Source organism: Rhinolophus hipposideros, assembly GCF_964194185.1.
Source record: "Rhinolophus hipposideros genome assembly, chromosome: X".
NCBI lineage: Eukaryota > Metazoa > Chordata > Mammalia > Chiroptera > Rhinolophidae > Rhinolophus > Rhinolophus hipposideros.
Window position 1 is genome coordinate 104,928,017 of NC_138046.1, and position 21,727 is coordinate 104,949,743.

The 21,727-nt window shown below is 35.8% G+C and overlaps 1 protein-coding gene across 2 annotated transcripts in view; it reads right to left on the reverse strand.

The window, feature by feature from the left end:
* Positions 1-459: 459 nt before the first annotated feature.
* Positions 460-21,727, reverse strand: part of IL1RAPL1 (interleukin 1 receptor accessory protein like 1) — a 1,302,015-nt gene continuing 1,280,747 nt past the window's right edge. For both annotated transcript variants that reach the window (XM_081041668.1, XM_081041669.1), the window contains exons 9-11: positions 16,032-16,175; positions 1,990-2,160; positions 460-1,542 (exon numbers count right to left, since the gene is read on the reverse strand). In XM_081041668.1, the coding sequence (XP_080897794.1) occupies positions 824-1,542; positions 1,990-2,160; positions 16,032-16,175 (1,034 nt within the window). In that variant the 3' untranslated portion in view covers positions 460-823. The remainder of the gene's footprint in view (positions 1,543-1,989; positions 2,161-16,031; positions 16,176-21,727) is intronic.

A 21,727-nucleotide genomic window follows, 5' to 3' on the forward strand; every position in this document is an offset into this window, starting at 1 on the left:
ATATATTTATATAAGGGTACATGAACTCATTTAAAAAACGGAAACGATACTCTCTCCCCCATTTTCATACCCTCGATTTTCTCTTCTTAGCATTCTGTAGTAGTCACTGTCAAGTGACTAGCACACTTTTGGGTCTGGAGTGTATTCTGACGAGCAGTGAATTAAATGTTAAGACAGTTAGACCCACCCTCATCCCTCCTCAGAGTTTACACATCATGCCCCCATTAGAAGGGTAGAGGTGGGGAATGAGGCGGGACAAGGAAGAGATTCAGGGCTCTGATTGGCAGGGCCCTCCTATGAACAAGTGTTCTCATCTTTCCCCTCCCCCCCCAAACGGCAGTGCTGGCATTCGTTGCACTGCTCTCTGAAGGCCCACATGGCCCTGCTGATCCTAGGCAGAACCCAAGAGAGGATCCGGTGCTCCTTGTCCCATTGGATAGAATTGTCCAAGCACCCCAAGGAAATGTTGAAAGCAAAACAAAATCAAGAAAAGGAAATAAAACCCATTCTAAAACTAAACTAATGAAGCAAAAAAGGGTTTTCTATCTATACATAAGTCTCTTCTTTAAAAAAATGTAAATTTACAAATTCCAATGACATATAAAACAAAGTCCAAAAAATGTAATGGATAAGAGACATGGTAAAACAGGAACACTGATGCTACAAAGAAATTGCAAAAAACATATGTACAAGACCCTGTTTTTCCTCGTGTTCTAGAGATTGTGATGCATGTTTTTAACAGCAGCAGTCGAGGATTTAGTTCCAGGCACTGGACTGCAGACTCTACTCAAGCTCCCGGGACAGGGTGTCCCTTGCTTTTCTGTCACCAAATCACACTGGATATACTGGTCTCCCTTGGCAACAGCGGCAGGATGGCACTGTTTGTGTGGGCCTCATCTGGATTCTGCTCCCTGCTAGATTTTGTCTGTGGCCGCTGCCCATTGATGAGTGTCATAGGGATGTTACAGTAGGTATGCTGATTTCCTATGGAGGTGAGAGGCAGGGTGCCGGTAGGAGGTACGTCATACTCATAGCTTCGGTAGTAGTGTTTCTGACGCATTTGTGAATGGTACGTGTTGTGAAAAGTGGAACGGAGATCTGGATGGGCAGTGGCTAGAGCTGTGGAGGTGGCCGCAGCCATGGAAATGGCCGAGACAGTCTGCAGCTCCCCGAAAGGCCCTTGCTCACTAACATCTAAAGCCTGCTCGTGTGTAATGGGTTCTATCCTCTTAAAAGGCATTTCATATTGTAAACGTTTCCAGAACTTAGAGTTCAACTTGTTGCATTTTGGTCCATGCCATTTAATAACTGTCAGGAGCTTGATGGTGTGCTTCAGGGCCTCCACCTCCTGGTAGTTCATAATTCCTCGCAGTTCACTGCATTCAATTAGTATCACTTTAATTTCTCCAGTCACCAGCATGTTTCGAAGTCTGGTCTCCAGCTCAAAGATGCTCCAGCCCCGTCTGACTACATAATTTGGGGTCATGACAATAATCAGCCGCTTGCTTTGATCTACACACCTTGCTACATCTTCAATGTACGCTACAAAAGAGAAAAGGGTTTATCAGAATGAAAAAAAAAAAAATTGAACATGTGGTCCAGAAAGCCCTGGTAGATTCTCTTTCATACATTAGTGTTTGTTGGGTAACATCTTGAGAAGATGAAAATAGCCAATGGTCACTCTGAATAGAGTGTGGGCTTTGCTTCTTTTAATGTTAGAAATATTTTTTTCCAGGTACAAATCTCTCATTTGGTTTCTTTAAATGTCAAGGTTCATAAAATGAGATGCTTTACAAAACAATGGAAGTAGCTTCTCAGAGGTATCAACAAGTAAGGTTCACATGAATACATAATGACATTCCTTTCTTGAGAAACTGACAGATACAATTTTTGAAGTAAAGAATCAAAAGTGAAAATTTTGTCTAAAAAATGATGACTGCACAGATGAACACAAGAATATGCACATTCTCGACTGAAATATTAACTTACTTCCAGTTGGGATTAAATCTCTATCTGGTATAAACAACTTATATCCATAGTGCTTTTCAAGCATATCAGGTAGGATTTCAAGAGCAAAGCGTTCTTCTTCCCCAGTCTCTTGATTCCACTGGTCAGGATCCACTTTGGTGTATGATAAGTATGCATCATAATCTTTATTGTCTGTCAAAAACATTACAAAGTTGAAGTCACTACTTTACAATGAAAACAATAGGACATGAAAATATTCACCTCTTGACATAAACATCTCCAAAGGTCCCACTTCCGGGAGACCAAAGAAAGAAGCCTTCATTAGTTTTCAGTAAGAAGTCAATAATGTCAAATATTCTGGCACTAATTTGGAGGTATAAGCGGTCACATTTTCATTTTGTTTTTGTTGTAAAGGCAGTAGGAGAAAAATCAATGAAAAGAGCAATAAAATATTCACTTCCAGCATTTTTGATTGCTTATGAAAGCTGTATATTTGGATACATGTGCTTACTCTAAATAATTATACAGTCAACTAATCCTGCCTTTAGTCTTTCACCCTGTTGAAAAAAAAGAAAAAGAGAAAACTGCACCTGCCTTGACCACGGAAGAATGGTGTTTAGAATGTGTGAACTGTACTGATTTTCTGTTGGGAAGAAAATAAAACCAAACTTGGAATAATTAATTTTTTACTGGGAGTCGGATCTTGGATTTTGGGACTGAGGATATTACACTGAATTTTTATAAAAAAAAATATTACTTTACTGATCTTCATGTATCTTACACGTAAAATATTTTTACGTGTAAATTATTTTTCATCATGTTAATCAGTTTGACCTAAATAATTGAAAATTACAATATAAATGAATGAAACTTAGTTCTGAAATCTGGTTACCAGAGGGGAAGGGGGAAAGGGGCTGGTAGACGAGGGTAAAAGCAATCAAATATATGGTGATGGAAGGAGAACTGACTCTGGGTAGTGAACACGCAATGTGATATATAGATGATGTATTACAGAATTGTGTACCTGAATCCTATGTAACTTTACTAACCATTGTTACCCCAATAAACTTTAATAAAAAAATGAAATCTGTTTCTTTCTTCATTCTCCCCCGCCCCCTTTAAAGGAAAACTCTTAAAATATTTGAAGACCACTATCATGGTCACCATTATCTTAATTTTTTTGACATATGCATCCAAAATTTCTCATTTGTTGTTTCTAAGAACAAGAAGTTATTCATCTTCTGTATAGTCTCTCATTCATCAATTTTCTTTTCAGAATGTGATATCAGTATTCATAATTCACCTCAGCTCTAAATATTGTCATTATGCTGAGTCTGCCAATATAACATCCTTAGCTCTCTTTTGTGCTTCCCTGATGATTGTCAGTATATTACTCTATTATTAGATCAAGTTGAATTGAAACACTCCTAAACTTCAGAACAAAATTAACTTTGTATTTAGCATAGAAAATTAAAAAACTGTGGGGTATAAAACATCAAAGATAGAGGAACATCCTTGACTGTTGCTCTGGGTGGCTTTCAGACACTCCTTTTGACTTATGGGACACTAAAACTCACTTCCAGAGATCCATATGAATGTGTTCATTTTAGTAGTCTGATAATCTTGGGATATCTAGAAGTCATTCTATGATTATAACTGGTTAGGGTAAACTCATAAAACTGTTTACTAGACCTAAAGTTAACACAGGTATATAAGAAGCTAACAACTCCACTATTGGATCCCTGGAAGGAAACCTTCAGCTATGGAAAGTTTTTTTTGTTTTTTTTAAAAAAGCATCTTTCAGGTAAAAAAAAAAAAAAGTTTTGGGAAATAATAATCATTCCAAATGTGTCATATTTTGATATTTTCTTTATTCTTCAGCCAAGATATATCTGTTAAAAAATTCAATTTTCACCCCAAATAATAATTATATTTGCTATCGCATATCTCGCATATCTATACACATATAGTGGTACCATTTTCTTGGTGTAAAAACTTAGTTGAGTAAGAAATCACAGAAAATAGCACATAACTAAGTTACTATGTTATACCTGTTATTATTTAATTGAAATGTCCATTCATTGGATATTTACATGCCATTCCTACAAGATCTAAAACTTCCTTTATAATATTGGTCAGTAGCTTCCAGTCTAGCAGAAGATGTACACAAGTCAACAGTCCTTTTCTAGGGGATAAATGTGTTGTTAAGAGTAGTATAGGGGTCATGGGACAAAGGGAAGTCTCCTTAAGCCAGCCTGTAGATTGTAAAGTGATTTCATGCATGGACTGTTTTCTTTCTTGGAAGTTGTTCTCTTCCTGTATGACACAAAGTTCTATAAACTGTTGAAGTTTGCCCAAATCTGGTATGTGTATTGACTAGATCCTCATTCTTTGCTCTTCATCTTCCCTAGGCTTAAAAATATTTGAAAGTCAGATCAATATGAACACCAATAAGAACAGAGTACTAATTATTCAGAAGAATGTAAACACTGGTCTCCCAATATTGGTAAGTTCTAGCTGGATATCACTTTCACGTACAGACACTCTGTTTCTGGTTCCTTTGCCTCTTCCATGGATGTCTTTTCCAACTCATAATTTCATTTCTCAAGAGGTTCTCTATAGCTCGCTTCATGTTCTCTCAGTCCACTTCCCTTTAAAAGTGTCCTTTCTTCCCATAACATCAACAATCACTTCTGTGTAGATGTCTCCCTAATTTAGATGTCCAATCCTGTTTTTATTTTCTCATGAACTAACAACAGTCTTCCACTTCTACCTATAACTTGGACTCCTTAATTAGAATGTTCAGCATGCACTTACATTCAACATGCTCACAAAATAACATGCTTCTCATTTCAAGCTCTGTTCTTCACCTTTTATTTCACTTTAATTTTAATAACATAACAATCCTACTTCATTAGTCTTCAAACTTCATATGCATGTTCCACTTATCCCTTTTTCATTACCAACAATCTCATAGCCGTTCATTGGTAAAAATCCTTTGGATTCTATTTCCATCCTAGGTCAGGTTGTGCTTATTTCTCAGTTGTTATACATAATTATATTTTAGTGGGTCTTCCTTCTCTGTTTCCTTCTCCTTCTGACCCATTCCAAACAGAGTCACAGAATTTATCTTTCCAAAACTCACCACTGATTATACTTATAGTATTTTGAAAAATATTTATGGCCATCCATAGTCAAGAAAACCCCCACAAACCAGCAGCTAAATATGCAGTTTGTTTCCTTTGAATTTGGGTCTGATCTCTCTGAGTTGGAGGTGATCTCTTTTCCCACATGGTATATTATTGTGCTCACGTCTTATCTTCCTTCTTTGACTAAAAGATCCTTGACTCAGATATGTGACTAGGGCTTAGTAGATGCTCAGACATATCTGTTGATTAAATGAATGAATGGCCTTTCATTTGGGTATCAAATGACTTATATCTTATAGCTAGTGTAGAGATTTTCTTAAGACCTGAGCCATTTCATAGGAAAGAAAGCTTTGGTGGTACACACGCCATACTGCCTGGATGGACTCTGCAAGTAATTACTAGAAAACGTGGGGTCGGAGTTTAGCAAGGCTCCTTTAGAATAGGCTTGAACTGTAGTTTCTCACTGTGACTCAAGGGAAGGCCTTAGAGTCCCTCTAAACTCCTCTGGAAAAGTGGTTTTTAGACTTGAACATAAATGACAACAATTTGGAGGGCTTGTTAAAATATAGACTCCTGAGACCCACCTCTAGAGTTTTTTATTCTGCAGGGCTAAAAAAGGCCCTGAGAATTTGCATTTATAGCAAGCTCTTTGGGGATGCTGCTGCTGGTCTAGGGACCACACTTTGAGGAAGTCTGCTCTAGAACAGGGTATAGGCATCTAGAGGTCTCAAAGACATCAAGGAACTGCAGTCAGCAGCCAGGCAATTGACCAGAGCACCAGAAATCCTGAACTGTAGCTTCAGCTCCATGGTAGTTGGTCCTTATACTTATAGGGCATGTGCTCTAAATAAAATAGCTGAAAATCCACACTTTCATCAAAAAGGGATAGATTCTTGTCTCGAGTAATATATATATATATATTAACCATGTTAAGCTTAAATGAACCTCAGGAATTGGTGCTGTGGCCTCAGTAAGTTTCCCATTTCTTTATGTCATCTGGATGAATTTATAGCATTTAAGCTAATATCTCTCAGATTAAAACAAAATTGCTCACATGCAGATTATCCTGGTAGTAAATGAGGCTAAAAAATGCCTTGCGAGCATCTGTATCAGCATCCTCAAATCAATGAGACACTTGTTAATCTAATTCCTCTCTTTCCCCAGAGTCTATGTCAGTGCAATAATGGGCTAGGCATTTATTTACCACCAGAAGCAAACTCCTGATATGAAAGTTACCAGACTGCAAATACCGTACTAGATACCATACTAAATTCAGCAATGTTTTCTGACTCAAAATCATATGAATTCTAAGGTGTCTGCTTTTTTCCCAATTACCAGCTGAATAGGAATCTTGGGTAACATCTCTCAGATTTTTAAAAAGATCTATAAAACCATATATTCACTAATCTTAATGTGTATGAGCTTCATGTGACTGGAGAAACTTTGAAAAATTGCCATTTTTATAACTATAGGAATAAAACCAAAATCACGTTAAGCCTTTTAAAGGATAGGTCTGTGATCTTTTAAAGTCAACTTAACTTCATAAACAGCTTAATAATAATCATAAAAGGGTAGTGCAAGAGTATATTTGTTATTCTTAACTTTATTCTCTAAATTTTGTCTTATGTAATTTAAAACCTCAATTATAATTCTGTTCATGGAAGAGATGGAAAATAGCTGGTGTCTACACTCTTTGTATTATAATAATTTTCATAAACTCAAATATAGTCATTGATTTACTCTTTCCATGACTTTCAAGAAATTCCAACTGCCATGTCCCACAAAAATGAAAAACAGGAGTGATGCCAGCAAGATGGCCAAATAAGACATTCCTTGGATGTGTTCTCTCAGCCATGGTCCAGAGCCAGTCCTGCTCACTCAGGGACCCATCCAGGGAACAGACAGGAACCTTTGTAGGGACCTGATAGGAGCCATACCCATCCACATACCAGATAATCGGTCCACTGACTAAGGACCAAACTGTGGACCCTGACGTGGATACTTGTCCAAGTGCTAGCCTACTGAACAAGATACTAGAATCAGTCCCATCTACCCAGGGACCAGACAGGATCTTTGCCTGCTTGAATCCCTGGTAACAGCCTTCTAACCATGGATCTTACTACAGACTGAGCAACAGCCTCAAAACTCTCTCCAACCCAGCATGACTGCAATTCTAGAGGCAATCCCATTGGTTTGGGGAACAGAGAGGAGAAAGAGTTTACCTGTTAAAATCAGTCTGTAAAGATTAGAGAAGGTGTTTGCTCCTTCAAATGCACAGACACTAATGCAATGGAACATGGATAAAGAAGAATCGGGTAAATATTACACCACCAAAGGAAACTAATAAAGCTCTAGCAACCAACTCCAAAGAAATGGAAACCTACAATTTGCCTGACAAAGAATTCAAAATAATCATTTTTAAAGAAACCCAATGAAATAAAAAAAACAGATAAATAATTTAACAAAACCAGGATAACAATGTATGAACAAAATGAGAAGTTTAATAAAGAAATAAAATAAGAAAGAACCAAACAGAAATACTGGAGCTGAAAAACACAATGACAGAACTAAAAAATTCAATAGACAGCTTCAAAAATAATCTCGGCCATGCATAAGAAATAGAGAACTTGAAGACAGAGCATTTGTAATTAGACAGAGGAATAAAAAACAAAAAAGAATGAAGAAAGCCTATGTGAATTGTGGACACCATCAAGCGAACTAAGAATCACATCATGGGAGTTTCAGGAAAAGAAGAGAGAGAGAGTTTGCAGAGAGATTATTTAAAGAAATAACACCTGAAAATCCCCAAATCTTAGGAGAGAGATGGACATCCACAAATAGGAAGCTTTAAGGACCCAAAGCAAGATCAAAGCAAAGAAGATTACTCTGAGACACTTTATAATAAAAATGCTAAAACTCAAAGACAAATAAATAATTTTGAAAGCAAGAGAAAAATGACTCACCACATACCAGGGAACCTCCATAAGGCTATCAGTGGATTTCTCTGTAAAAACCATGCAGACCAAGAGGGAATGGGATAAAATATTCAAAATGGTAAAAGAAAAATATGCCAGCCAAGAATACTATACTCAGAAAAAGTGTTCTTCAGAAATGAGGGCAAGATAAAGACATTCCCGGACAAACAAAAGCTAAGGGAGTTCATCACTGCTAGACTGGCCTTATAGGAAATGCTAAAGGAAGTTCAAATTAAAATTAAAGGACACTAAGTAACAACATGAAAACATATAAAAATGTAAAACTCAATGGTAAAGGTAAACATATAGTGAAATTTAGAATACCCTATGTGATGTTGTGTAAATCACTTTTATCTCTAGTGTAAACATTCAAAAATAATATTAAAAATACCTGAAGTTACAATAATTTATTATTGAATACACAATATAAAAGGATGTAAAGTATTACAACAATAGCATAAAATGTGGGGAGAAGAAATTAGAAGTGCAGAGATTTTGTATGCAATTGAAGGTAAGTTGTCCCAATCAACCAATCAGTTGCTTTGTTACTTGAAGTCAAACAACTGGTCCAGTAAAATTTTCTCCTTCAATTGTCTGAATTAACTACTCTATTTTTTTTTTTATAGAAAATGTATTTAAAGAGGAAAAGAACTTTGGACTTTGGAGAGTTAAGAAATAAAATATGAATTTAAAATATTAATAAGAAATCTTGATGATGCAAAATATGGAACTGTGTATCAGGAATGAAAAAGTGGTTTTGAAAAACGATAAATAAATATTTTTCTCTGTGACATATGAGAGGACATTAGTCAATGCTCTTTAGGAGGACGGAGAAGCCGAAAGATCTGGATTTTTTTTAGAACAACAAAGCTTTTAAGAAAATGTAGATTTAAGACTCCTTTCTCAAGATGAAGGTGGTAGCTATATTGGATCTGGGCTAGGAAAGCGATTCACTGAATATAAATGGCTTGAGTTTGACACTCAGGTCTTTGGGAGATTTTAACCTTTAAACACCTATTGAATAGTTGTCAGATGTTATTGGTAGCTGGCCGTTTTTTTTATTCCCAAATATTTATAAGTCACATACATGAAAATGACTTGTGACAGAGGCCATCATTCAGCAAATGCGTTACCAAAATGAGACTGAAGGAGGGCTTACCAATGAATTGTATTTTTCATCCTAGAATGCAATTTTCTAGGTTTGCATGTGGCATATTAGCACAGAAACATATCATCATTAAAATTAGCATTCATGCAATTTAAATAAGTGAGAGAAATAAGAGTTTTTTAAAAATTAAGTCACATTTGTTTGTGTTTTCTCTGATTTGCCTTCATATGCTTTCTCACATTTTCAAGATATAAGTTTTCAATAAAAAACTGCAGAAAGAGATGATATATCATTGAATAAACAAACAATAACTATATGATCATAATATTTTGATTTTATGATTATTGAATGTCATTGTTTTAATATTTTTCACTTTTAATTTCAATTCTTCCAAGGCAATGTGTGGCAATTGCATTCTAAAATAAAGCAGCCTGAGTTTTACACTATGAAATTTTTACAGCATTGTTCTAGTTTACATGTTTTGTTATTTGGTACTTTCCTGGACTATATAAATCCAGTGTTTGAGCGGGTCTCAAACACTGAAATGAGGCACTAATTTAAATATATATGGTGCAATATAATGGAAAAAAAAAACATAACAAAATACAGCAGCTGAGCTTAAATCTTGACTGTCACTATTTTTTTTTTACTCATTTGAGACTATTTTTCCTGATCTATAAAATAGCACCTTCCGAAAGATGTCTAGGGTTAAATGAGTTCCCATCATATAGCAAAATGCTTGGCCCAAAGGAGGTGTTCAGTAGATATTCATATCCTTCTCTTACATTCTTAAAACATCAGTGGGCAGTACAGAAGTTGGAAGTCTTAAGAAGGTAAGAGTTAGCAGAGTGGTATACAGAGAACACACAATTTGGGATGAGAAAGCTTGATTCCTACCACTTAACGGCTTACAACTGGACAAGTTGTATACCCAAAACAGCTACTGTTCTCTCCTGCAACTCAAAAACACATTCTAAATTGTTCACATGTATGCAAATTATCTAATTACCACAACCAAAACAAATAAACAAACAACAACAAGAACAGAAATAAAACCCTATAGGATTTCTAAAAGATTTATAGAAGTACTGTGTTTCACTGATGGACAGGAGGACAATTCCTGAAACAATTAATAGTAATCTTGTAATAGAAGGAAAAAGCAAAATAAATTCTATGACCTAAGATTGCACAGATACCAGTTTGTTTCATATGCCTGAAATGGAACACCCGTTCCTATTTTCCAAGGGTTGGGGGTTGGAGATTATAAAAGATTGCTCTAACTCATTTTGCCTAATACCTGTGATAACTCCCAAAGCAGAACTAGAGATCTCTTTCTTCATCTTGAAAATAGGAATCATATTAGCAATTATGGTGTTCTTATAAGCTTTCTCTGCCATCATTATAAGTTAGAACACCTTTCCTACCCTATAGTCAGAGGGATATAAACAAAAATAAAAACAAAACCAAAACAATTTGTACTTTGAGAAAATAATAGAAACATAAAGTAGAGCCCCTTGTCTAGCACTAGATCCTCCCCCCAAAATGAAGCCTTTAGACTGTTCTTGTAAGTTACTCCCCACTGAAAACCTACGCAGGACCTTACTGACATCTGCCAACATGATCATCATGTATAAGAGCTGCTCTTTGCTATTTTTTCTTATTAATAGACTACCTGTAAGTTCACAACCTTGTTTTTCTCTAAATAGCTGTTATATATTTTATTTGGAGAGCCAGTTTTAAAATCTAGATATCTTTGCAAAATTTTGAAAGTACTAATTCTTTTCTGTATGACTTAGTCTTTGAACCTTCCTTTCACAGAAATAAATAAATAAATGAGATACAGAATTTTGTATTCACAATACTCTATACATAGAAAGCATTCACTACTAAGTGCTTATTAACTCAAAGTGAAAAGGGCCATCATAATAATGTGTCTATAGTGCCATGTTAGTAAAGATGGAGGAGAAAGTAACTAGACCTTGGAAAATCATTATAAGTTAGGGGGGAAATATGAACTGTGTATGAGAGAAAGACAGAGACAGAAAGAGAGAAGGGAGGAGAAACAGGAAGGAAGGAAGAAAGGACTACATTTATACAAGCTTTTAAACAAAATGGAAGGGAAGACCCAGGCAGAGGCATGGATGAGCAAGGAGTCTGATGTTGTTATGACAACGATATTTTCTTTGTCATTATTCCAGCAAAAATGATGGGATACTATGTTAGTATATGTTTTGCTCTAGAGACGTAGGTTGTCTTTATCAGGATGGTCAGCTAGCATTCAATTAGAATAAGGCAACACTGTAGAGGAAGCCACCACAAGCATTTCAATTGTCTTTATTTCTGATCAAAAGTAGATGCTTCATTAATTAGTATCATAGATGTTAGAAATCAAGGTTCATTGCTAAAATTAATGGCTTTTTACTAAGTATAATAAATCTTGGAAACGGGCCCTCCATGGTGAAATTAGTGCTATTCAAGACATATGGATTATGTAACATCATTGAGAGACACATGCCACGCCTACAAGTATCTAATGGGGCCACGGGCCTGCCCCCTTAGAGAAATTCTTCCAGGCTTGATTCTGTCGGGGTCCAGGGCAGGCTGCTCCAAGCTATCCTACAATAGCAAGTTGATTATTTTGAATTAAAGTTACTTAAGAAACTGCCAGTGCAAGAAGAACACTCTGACCTCTCTGTCCCCCTAAAAGCAGGAGATAAATCTCCTATGTGAAAGGTGTTCTCCCCGCTCCTGGAAGATACCCCTTATTGTTAGAGTTAATTCACTCAGAGCCTAAGAATCTGTATAAACACGCTTTGTTGCTTCTTTTCTAATTTATTACTTTGTTCACATTCCTCATGAATGAATACCCAAACTTGGATTCCTTTCGAATGAGCACTAACTTTTCTCTTTGTCGTGTCAATTTCTCACAAATTTATTCTTTGTCTAAAAAGTATAAGAGGTTCCTGGTTCGGTCATTTCTTTGAGCCTCAATTTATTATCTGAGCATCATATTATGATTCTGACATGCACATGTATTAAATTGTTTTTTGACCTGTTAGTCTAGTCTTGTGTCAATATTATTATTAATACAGCTACAAGAACTAAAAAAAGGTATGGGGGGGGATTCATGTCCTGTGTCCTGATGAAGAATGTGCTTAGATATCATTAAATGGTTAGCCTAATCCTGTCACTGGAATATCATCACATTTGCCTCAGAGGAAACTTTCTTGTAAGTTTTTTTGGGAACACACACACACACACACACACACACACACACACAGCAGAAAGTTACAACACCTTCAAGTTTATAGGATCAGTTATATGCTTATTTGTTAATAGATATACATGCAGCATAACTTGTCCAAATTCTCTTTCATTGTATTACAGAATCAAGGTGGTAGGGGAGTAGCTATACTTCTCCTACCCCTAACCATTATAGTCACCTCATTTATACTAAAGGACCTGAGAATCATGCATGACTGCCTTGTCTTGCGTCAGTTCTCAACAGCTGTGTTTGTCCAAAGACCAGCACATCAGTCTAAATGGGTCTCTGCTTAGTCAAATTGATGGGGGTGGTGAGGTTGCAAATGTAAGTTGGGTCACCCTGTGACAGCAATTGCTTTCTCAGCTAAGGAAGCATTCTGCTCTGGCAGGCAACACAGAGGCATACTTCCCCACCCCCACCATCCAAGAATCACAGTGAATTTGTACTTAGAAAGAGAAGTTTGACCGAGTGTGGAGGATAAAATGGAGGGATAGAGAATGGAGGCCAAAGGGTTGTGTAGGAGGTTTAGACAAGGCAGTTGCAATGAAGAAAGAGGGAAGTCTTTTCAAGAGGTACAAGTGGCTGGCCACGATGACCAAGTGGAATTGGCAGATGAGGAGAAAGTGAAGCATATGAGGTAGACGATGAAACAAAAATTTGAGATGTAAAATGAAGGATGAGAAGAAATAAGTGTGAGGGTGATTTAAAAGCTGGATTTGGGACCTATCATGGTGGAAATAACCAATAGGTTACTAGGGAAAAAAAATGATACTAAAACAAGAGAACTAGGAGAGGACATTTAGTTTTAGGAGTTATTTGTGCATAAAGGTAATTGAAGATAAGGTTGTAAATGTGATCCAGAAAGGTGTGTGCTGCAGAATTAGAAGAAAAGTGCTAAGGCCTGAGTCCAGGGGTGACAGTGAAATGTAAGTTATGTAGAGGGGAACAAGGAGGGATGTGAGCAAACCAAGAGAGCAAAGCAGCAATATGTCCTAACTTGGAAAAACAGAATCCTTCTGATATAGAATCGATGTAGTCAGGTAATGCCTATTGTAATGACTTTAAAGGAACTGGCTGATGTGTCCCTGATGCCAAATATTCTCCCTCTCCAGTCTGATACAATAGCTGAAATTGTGGAGATATGGAGTCATTTAGAACTTGGTTTAAATTCTGTCTTTCTGGTTGTGTGAGTCTTTGTGTATTAATAAAGTAGTCAACACAGCATTTGTTACTTAATAAATATTCAATAACTGGTCAATTAATCTGTTATGATATCACCATAGCAAGACACTACTTCAAATTATTAGCTGAACTTTCTTTCCCTGTCCTTCACACTCTGCCTTTGCTTACTTCCAAGAGTATTTTATGTAGTATTCCCCTTTCCGGGGGAGGTAATAAGGCGGTCAAGATAAAGAAGACATTGCTCAGCTTTGACTTTCAAATTACATTTTTGAAAGCCAAGTCAAGAATATGAAAATCCTGGGGTTTCTTCTTAACAGTTATCTCTTTTTTGGAAGATGAAAGCAATTGATGGAAAACTACTGTGTTTCCCCGAAAATAAGACCTAGCCGGGTCATCAGCTCTAATGTATCTTTTGGAGCAAAAATTAATATAAGACCCGGTCTTATAAGACCGGGTCTTATATAACATACAATATAATATAATAATATATAAGACTGGGTCTTATATTAATTTTTGCTCCAAAAGACGCATTAGAGCTGATGGTCCAGGTAGGTCTTATTTTTAGGGAAACATGGTAGAAAGAATGGGGACTTGATGATGTCAGAGAAATTCTCCACCACTGTAACAGATAATAATTTTTCAACCATAACAGCATATGTAGAAGGACCTAAGGGGATGTGACTAAGGTTCAGAGGCATCTAAACCATCAAGAATCTTCTACCATTCAGAACATGACAAATAAAAACTCAACTGGAAATTGATAGTTTAAAATCATTCATGTTATTCAGAACACAAAATAAACATATTCAAAATATGTAGGGATAATAAAGTGACACTAGTTTAGGAAATCTGCTTTTTCAAGTATCTTCTACTGTGCTAATCATGCAAACAATAGCAGATCTTTAGATTATACTGAGCATACTAACTTTTTAAAAGGTTAAACATAATAGAGACATTGTATTCAATAAAATAAAGGCTTTGGAAATAGACCAATTTTCAAATTCTATTTTGGCCACATACACTAATACTTGTGTTATCTAACCTCTGGGAGCCTCAGTTGCCTTATCAGTAAAACGGAGATTATAACATTGACCTCAGAATTTTTTGAGGCTTAGCAAAAATGATTTTAAGAATGTCTAGCACATTGCTTGGTACCCATCATTCAACAACAGCTTTGAGGTTGACAATTTTCTCATATCTCTTGGAAGCAGTAGCAAAAAAAATTCAATAACTTGTATAAACAGGCAAGAAAGTTAGGAACAAAGAGCAAATGGGCAAATCAGCACTTAAAAATTAAAAAAAATAAAACAACAAAAAAAACAGTTTTGCTGCAATGCAGACTTCACCCTCATGGGAAGGGGAGGTTAAACAGAGAGGAGTGTTAGGGGTGCTGAATAAACAGCTCCTCTTCACAAGTTTGACAATCTATAGTTCTACCTGTGGATTTATTCCAGAGGATACTGGAAATTTGGTAACATGGGCAATTGCTTCATTTTCCTCAGTACCATTTAGTGCAAAACTGACAATCAATGAAAAAAAAGTTTATAAATACGATCAAGAAACCTTTATCATCTGCACTATTTATTGGTTTGCATATGATCCCTATATTGCAAGTTTATCTTATATATAAATTACTTTCAAATGAGCAAAAAGGAAAAAACTTAAGTCCTCTAATGGGTGCTTTAAGGAGCTCAATTTTGAAGACCCCAAATTTGTCTTAGATTGCACACATATTCATGACTGACCAGAGGCAAATAATAATTACTATTTCTATGAAAACAATATTTACTTGTCCAATTTCAGTAAAATTATTAGATGTATTATTATGAAAATGATGTGTTGTGCACTTTCCTATCTGTTGGTCCACACTTGGAATAAAAATTAGCTTGTCTAAATATAACTAAATAAACAGGATTGAAAAGACTGTTGGATGAATTCTAAAATATTCAGTAGTTTATTATGACTGATCAGTTTAAACAACATTGAGATTCACTTTAAACTATTAGGCGAGGGAGCACAATTAAAAGAGACATTCCTTACCTATAGAAAAGTAAAGCTGGACTGTCACTACTGATTACAAGGTGAGAGAAAATGAATACACCGATAGCATTGCAATCAGCATTTGTAATTCGCAAGTGCTGTTTGGAATAGGACTCTCAAAAGGGTAGGTGTTGCTTTACAATTTTCAAAGGAAATACCAATTGACTTCAAAGCATCACCCATACAGTGCCATATAAAAGATGAATTTACAAACCGAACATTGAAAGATTATAAGAGATGCCGTCAATGGTTATGCAGGTAACTTTTCTTTCCCCTCAATAAAACAAAGACAGGAAACAAAAAAGACTATTCAGAAAGAACATTAAAAGAAGAACTCATCTTACCTCCATCCAGCTCTTCAGTGCCAAAATGATTCCTGTAGAAGAGCATGATTTCTATTTTGTAACACTTGTAGATGGTCACCAAACAAACAAGCAGCAAAAGGATCGCGCCAAGCCCTCCAGCAAGTTCAACTGTGTACATCAGCTCTAGGGGGGGAAATCACAAGAGATAATTATACCATATTCACATTCAAAATCATAAATTCAACTCAACTTCACAGTTTTGTGGATGAAACCAGATGTGGGCAGTGGATTAGCGCAACCCCTTCCTTTTTTGCATGAAAATTTGACCTTTTGATAACTTTCTAGCTTTGTTTCCTTGGTAGCCACAAGAGGTGGTAGGTGGTAACTGTTGCTAAGCAACATTGCTTATGGTAAAAATGAACCTATATTGGTAGATGGCATTTGGATTGAGAACTATAAATATCTGATTGGAAACTATATATTTGGGCTTGCCTGAGTGCAGTAACTCTTATATACAAACATATCCCTTGTAGGAATCCTGCAAGTTATGCTTATAGGGTTGATGAAAGAAATATTGGTCCCTGTTGCTATGAAACTTAAACCAGAATGGCTTCTGAATTCAGCCAACATGAAACTTTATCTTTCCCACTTGAGCTGTCATCTGGGGGTCGGGGCTAAGGGGAGGTGAGGGGTCAAACAGAACAGCGCCTGAAGGGCAATGTGAACTGTTGCATAGAGTATTGGGTGGACCACCTAATCGATACAGTCTGCTGGCTTCTGCCAGGAGCAATGAATATTCCTTTCTTACATCTTTCTCAATAAAGTGGGGCTAATGTGGGCTACCATAGTCTTGGAGGCTGAATGCTTACTTGGGTTTAAGAAGTAAGCCACTTAATGGATATCACACCAGAATATATTGGTTTTATTTTCCTTTCACTAAGATACTTAAAAGTTTTTTCTTTTCCTTTGTTTACCCTTTTACTAGGCATGGTACTATATTTTATCCTAATAAGGGATTTTGTTGTCATTCACTGTATATAAGTTCTCTTATTCCTATTAAATACCTATATTACATCAAAAATTATCAGGCAATTTTGAGGGATAAAATATTCACTTCTTTTTTCCCCTTTAGAACTCACGGGCATTATAACATATTCAAGGCTGCTGGTATTTCAACATTAAGTCAGAATGCACAGATTTTGAAATTCACTTTAACTAATTGCCTGTGTATGCATGTTGTCCTTGATCAAAATAATCTAAATGTTGTGATTGATGGGTACCCATTGTTCCTTGCAGTTGACAACTACCTTGAAAAGTACTAGATTCCTTCATTACCATTAAACATAAATATTCCTGAAATCATGGCTCTAAAATAATGGTACTTTTGATTCTGTAATTTAGATTCCACCAATGGGTTATCTAATTTTGTAACACAGTCAATGCAGGCTTAGACTGAGAACTTTAAAATGATATATGGTTTTGTATTGACAACTACTCTTGGGTTACAAGATCATTTGTGAGACCTTGAAATGGAGTGAAATCATCATGGGTGCCGTGCAGTATCAGTGATAAATAATCTGAAAAGCGTGGCCAACATTTTCTCACAAGGACATTTTGTGCATGCTTGCATGTGATACCACTTTTCCTGTGATAATTGCAGAAAAAAAACCTCAGTCATACTGCTCATTATCTAGTCCTTCATTTCTAATTCAAAAGTTTAATAAAAACAAAACATGTATAACTATTGTATAATCCAGTGCATTTTTCTGCTTGTATTAAAATTAAAAGGGACATAGAACGAAATATAAAAAGTGGTTGGACTTTATGAATTGAAGAAAAATAAAATGAGCTATTAAATCTTTTAGAGTCTAAGTAAATTAATATGATATGAAATGTGAAACACTGAAAAGGACCTCCAGGAAATTTTGATATTTTGTATTTCTAAATGTCAGACAGCTTTATCTGCTGACTCTTCTCAGGGACTACACAAAATAGCACTACAAAAGTACCAGGAATGGAATATAAAGTGCTTTTCCGTATACTATTTCCCCAATATTATGTGAACCGAAAAGATAAGTGGGTAGATAATTCTGCAGGGTGCATTGAGTCTTATTCTTTCAGGATATCTGTTAAACTCCACCACACATAGAGGCCTGCATAAAAATCTAACCTATGCCCATAGGTTAATTTATACACCAGTAAAACCTGGTTTAAATTACACTGCATATGATGGGAGAGATAAGCATTTGGACTATGGCTTCTTTTAAGATTCATTCTGTTTTCTGATTTAATGCATTAAACATTTGGACTTTATCACTCTAAAATGTCTTGCGTGAGAAAAGAAATGGAAAAATAATGGAGAATGCTTAACTGCCACTCCCAAACACTAAGTGGAAGTGGAAGTGTCCAATGGAACTACTATATTAGAAAACTTTGGGCAGTTTCTAATGAAGTTAAATCTGAAGCTACCCTGCCAGAAGCAATTACACTCTTAGGTATTTACCCAAAGGAAATACAAGCAGTTATCCATAGGGAAACTTGTACAAGAATGTTCAGAGTAGTCTTGTTCATAGTAGCCACAACTGGAAACAACCCAAATGCTCATTAACAAGAGATAATGAATGAACTGTTGTGTGTCCATATGATATGAGTAGAATATACTCAGCAGTAAAAAAGAATAAAGTATTGATATATGCAACATGCGTGATTCTCACAAATTTACGTTAGGTGAAGGAAGCCAGACACAAAGTAATATCTTTGGTATAATTCTATTTAAATGAAGGCCAAAATAAACCATATAGAAATCACAAAATGGATGCTGTGTGGATGGGTGACGTGAACATTTATTGTAAAGAAGCAAGAGGGAACTTTCTGGGATAGAAGAAATATTTTGTATATTTTTTCAGGTGTGGGTACACAAGTATATGCATTTGTCAAAACTCATTGAGCTGAACACTTAAGATCTATGCATTTCATCTTACGTTAATCATACTTCAATTCTTTAAAAAACTGATTTTTAAAAAAGAGCCGTTATAAGTTCTAACCCAAGGTCTATGTGGGGAGAAGCTGTAAAGAAAGCTGGGAGTCAGGGCAGCTGCTCTGCTGTAGATAACTGCCCAGACAGGGATGGTTCTTCCGTGGTGCCCCCAAGGACACCCTTTGATTCTGGAGGCATGGCACTGGGCCTGGGCACCTAGCACGCCTTACACACCCATATCAAGTCTAATAGCTTTTGAAACAACCAAAACCTGTGCCTGAAACATAATCTTATCAATCTAATCAGCAGACTTCTCATTTTCTTCAGATAGTATGTATAATACTGGTCTCTACACACTTTTTAAAAACTTTAAGAAATTGGATCTGAAGAGAACTTAGACAAAAATTATATAAAAACAGTCCTTTGTATTTTTAGAGAAGTAATTGCCCAAAAGAGAATTATTCCCATTTCTAGATGTCATGAGCCACTCAAAAATTTTTATACACTATCTCAAATACACTATTTACCAGGCTAATCAATAGTATTGTCTGAAATGTAACGAGAAAAAGAGAGCAGGGTTATGTAACTTACTGATGACAAAGTTGTCTTGTGTCAAAGGAATACCTTCTTTAAGGTACAAACATATGAACAGTTATATATACCTAGAGTAAGGGCAATAAGCAATGAGTCTTCTGAGTCATATGATAGTCATTTACTAATAATAGGAATACCAAAAACTGATCCAAAGAAATAGCATTTACACGGAGCTATTGATCCTGAGATCTTGAGAGTGTCTCAGATTTCCCCCAGATACTTCTGTAGTATCACAGGGTGTTCTTAAAATGTCCTTGGAGGTCAGAAAAGAAATGTGTCTTTCCTTTCAGTACACACAGCACTGCCTGCTGCTCAGTTACAAGATTATTTTAGGTAAGAGTAATTTATATGCCTTCATTTTATAAATACGTGCAGATTAAAAATTTTCCATTTGATTTAAGTTATTCACATTGGTTTATATAGCATGTGTAATCTCTCCCAAAGAAAATGGTGTATTAGATTTAGTTTCCACATTTCTTTTGCTCCAAGCTGGACACATTCATTAATATGAGTGCTACCCATTATTGCTTATACACGGGGTCAGAACAAAATTACTAGGGGTCAAATTCTGTTACAGTTAAAAGAAATGATTTGGGCCCACTGCTGTATTTTATCTTTACATTACAATGTGAACAGTATTGCCCCAGGAAATGTCATTTTCCCTTTGAAATGGAATCTGCTTTGCAGCTCAAGTTCCAGTTGCCAGGAGTAGCAGCATTTAAAAAATAAAAAAGATTCTATTTCAGCACAATTCAACATCATAGGATGGAAAGAGAAAGTGCAGACCTTTTAAAATCTGTTTAGCCTTTGCATTATTTTGTTACAATGATAGACTTTGCCCCCTTTAAGGGACTGAGACTGAATATTGTGAATTGTAAAGCAAAATCACTAGGCAAAACCTAAGGGAAGCTGGCATTTGGTTAAACACAACAAATGAACAAGTGCCAAAGAGTTACATTTAAGGGCACCAGCAGTCATTTAGTTACAGGCAATTAACAATAGTCCTTGGAAAGCTCCGGTAAGGGCTAAGGGAAAACACATTGATTATTGCTGCAGTAGTAGACTGCTTTGGGAATAAATTGCTTCAATTTGAAACTAGATTTGCTACAAGCATTTTGAGCAATGACTACAATTTTTTTTTATCAAGACAGTTGGACCAAGCAGCCCTTAAAAAGAACCAGCTAATTAAAATAAAGCACATGCCATCTCTTAGTATATTGGATTACATTGCAAATAATAAATGCATTTGGTGTACACTGATCTTGCTGCAATTACCTAGTATAGTTTGGGATCCTATTTATTTTATTGGCCTGTATCTGGTGTTATGGTGTGCAAACTTTTTCTGCTAGGTATCTCTGAAGTGGTAAAGATGTTAACAAAGTTAAATCAAAGTGTCTATGTATTTTTGAACTCCTCACTTGGAGTTTTCATTTTGTATCTCTCTTTCTCTTTCTCTCTTATAATCTTGTTTAAAGTATAACTGAAAATTTTAGGTGGCTTATTCTTATATAGTTCGTCCTAAAATTGCCTCATTCATTTTATAAAGTCCTTTGAAATGCTCTGCTCTGATTTATATGCAGTAAGATGCAAGTTTGTGGGGGAAATGCATGATAGACAATATAATGATCCCAGTTTATTCATTAGCTTCACCAAGTACATTTCTTCTTCTCTCATTGTGTTATAAAGAGCTAAACTTTATAAGGATTTATCCATCCACATAAATTCATATGCATATTTATTTCTCTGGAGCAGTATAACTTATTTGTTCCTGGCAGGAGGATAATTATGCTCAGCCTACAAAGATATTCAACTCAATCCCACAATACATCAATGCAATTTAGAAGCAGTTAAATTTTTTTGGTAACACATTAAGAAGCGGAATTGCTATTCACATAATAGCAAGAAAAATGTTTTGGGGAGGTACAAACTCATATGTAAAGAGAGCAGTTCTGCTCTTGCAAAGTGCTTTTTGGAACAAGGCAGGGTCTAGCAAATAATAATAATAATAATAATAATAATAATAATAATAATAATAATAATGCAATGGTCTCTGAATGCAGCAGTTTGGTCTGTGAACTAAACCAAACATTTGAGCAAACCATTACCGTCAAAGTAGTATACTTTGCCATTTTGGAGAGAAGATTTCAGCAAAGTACCAAATTAA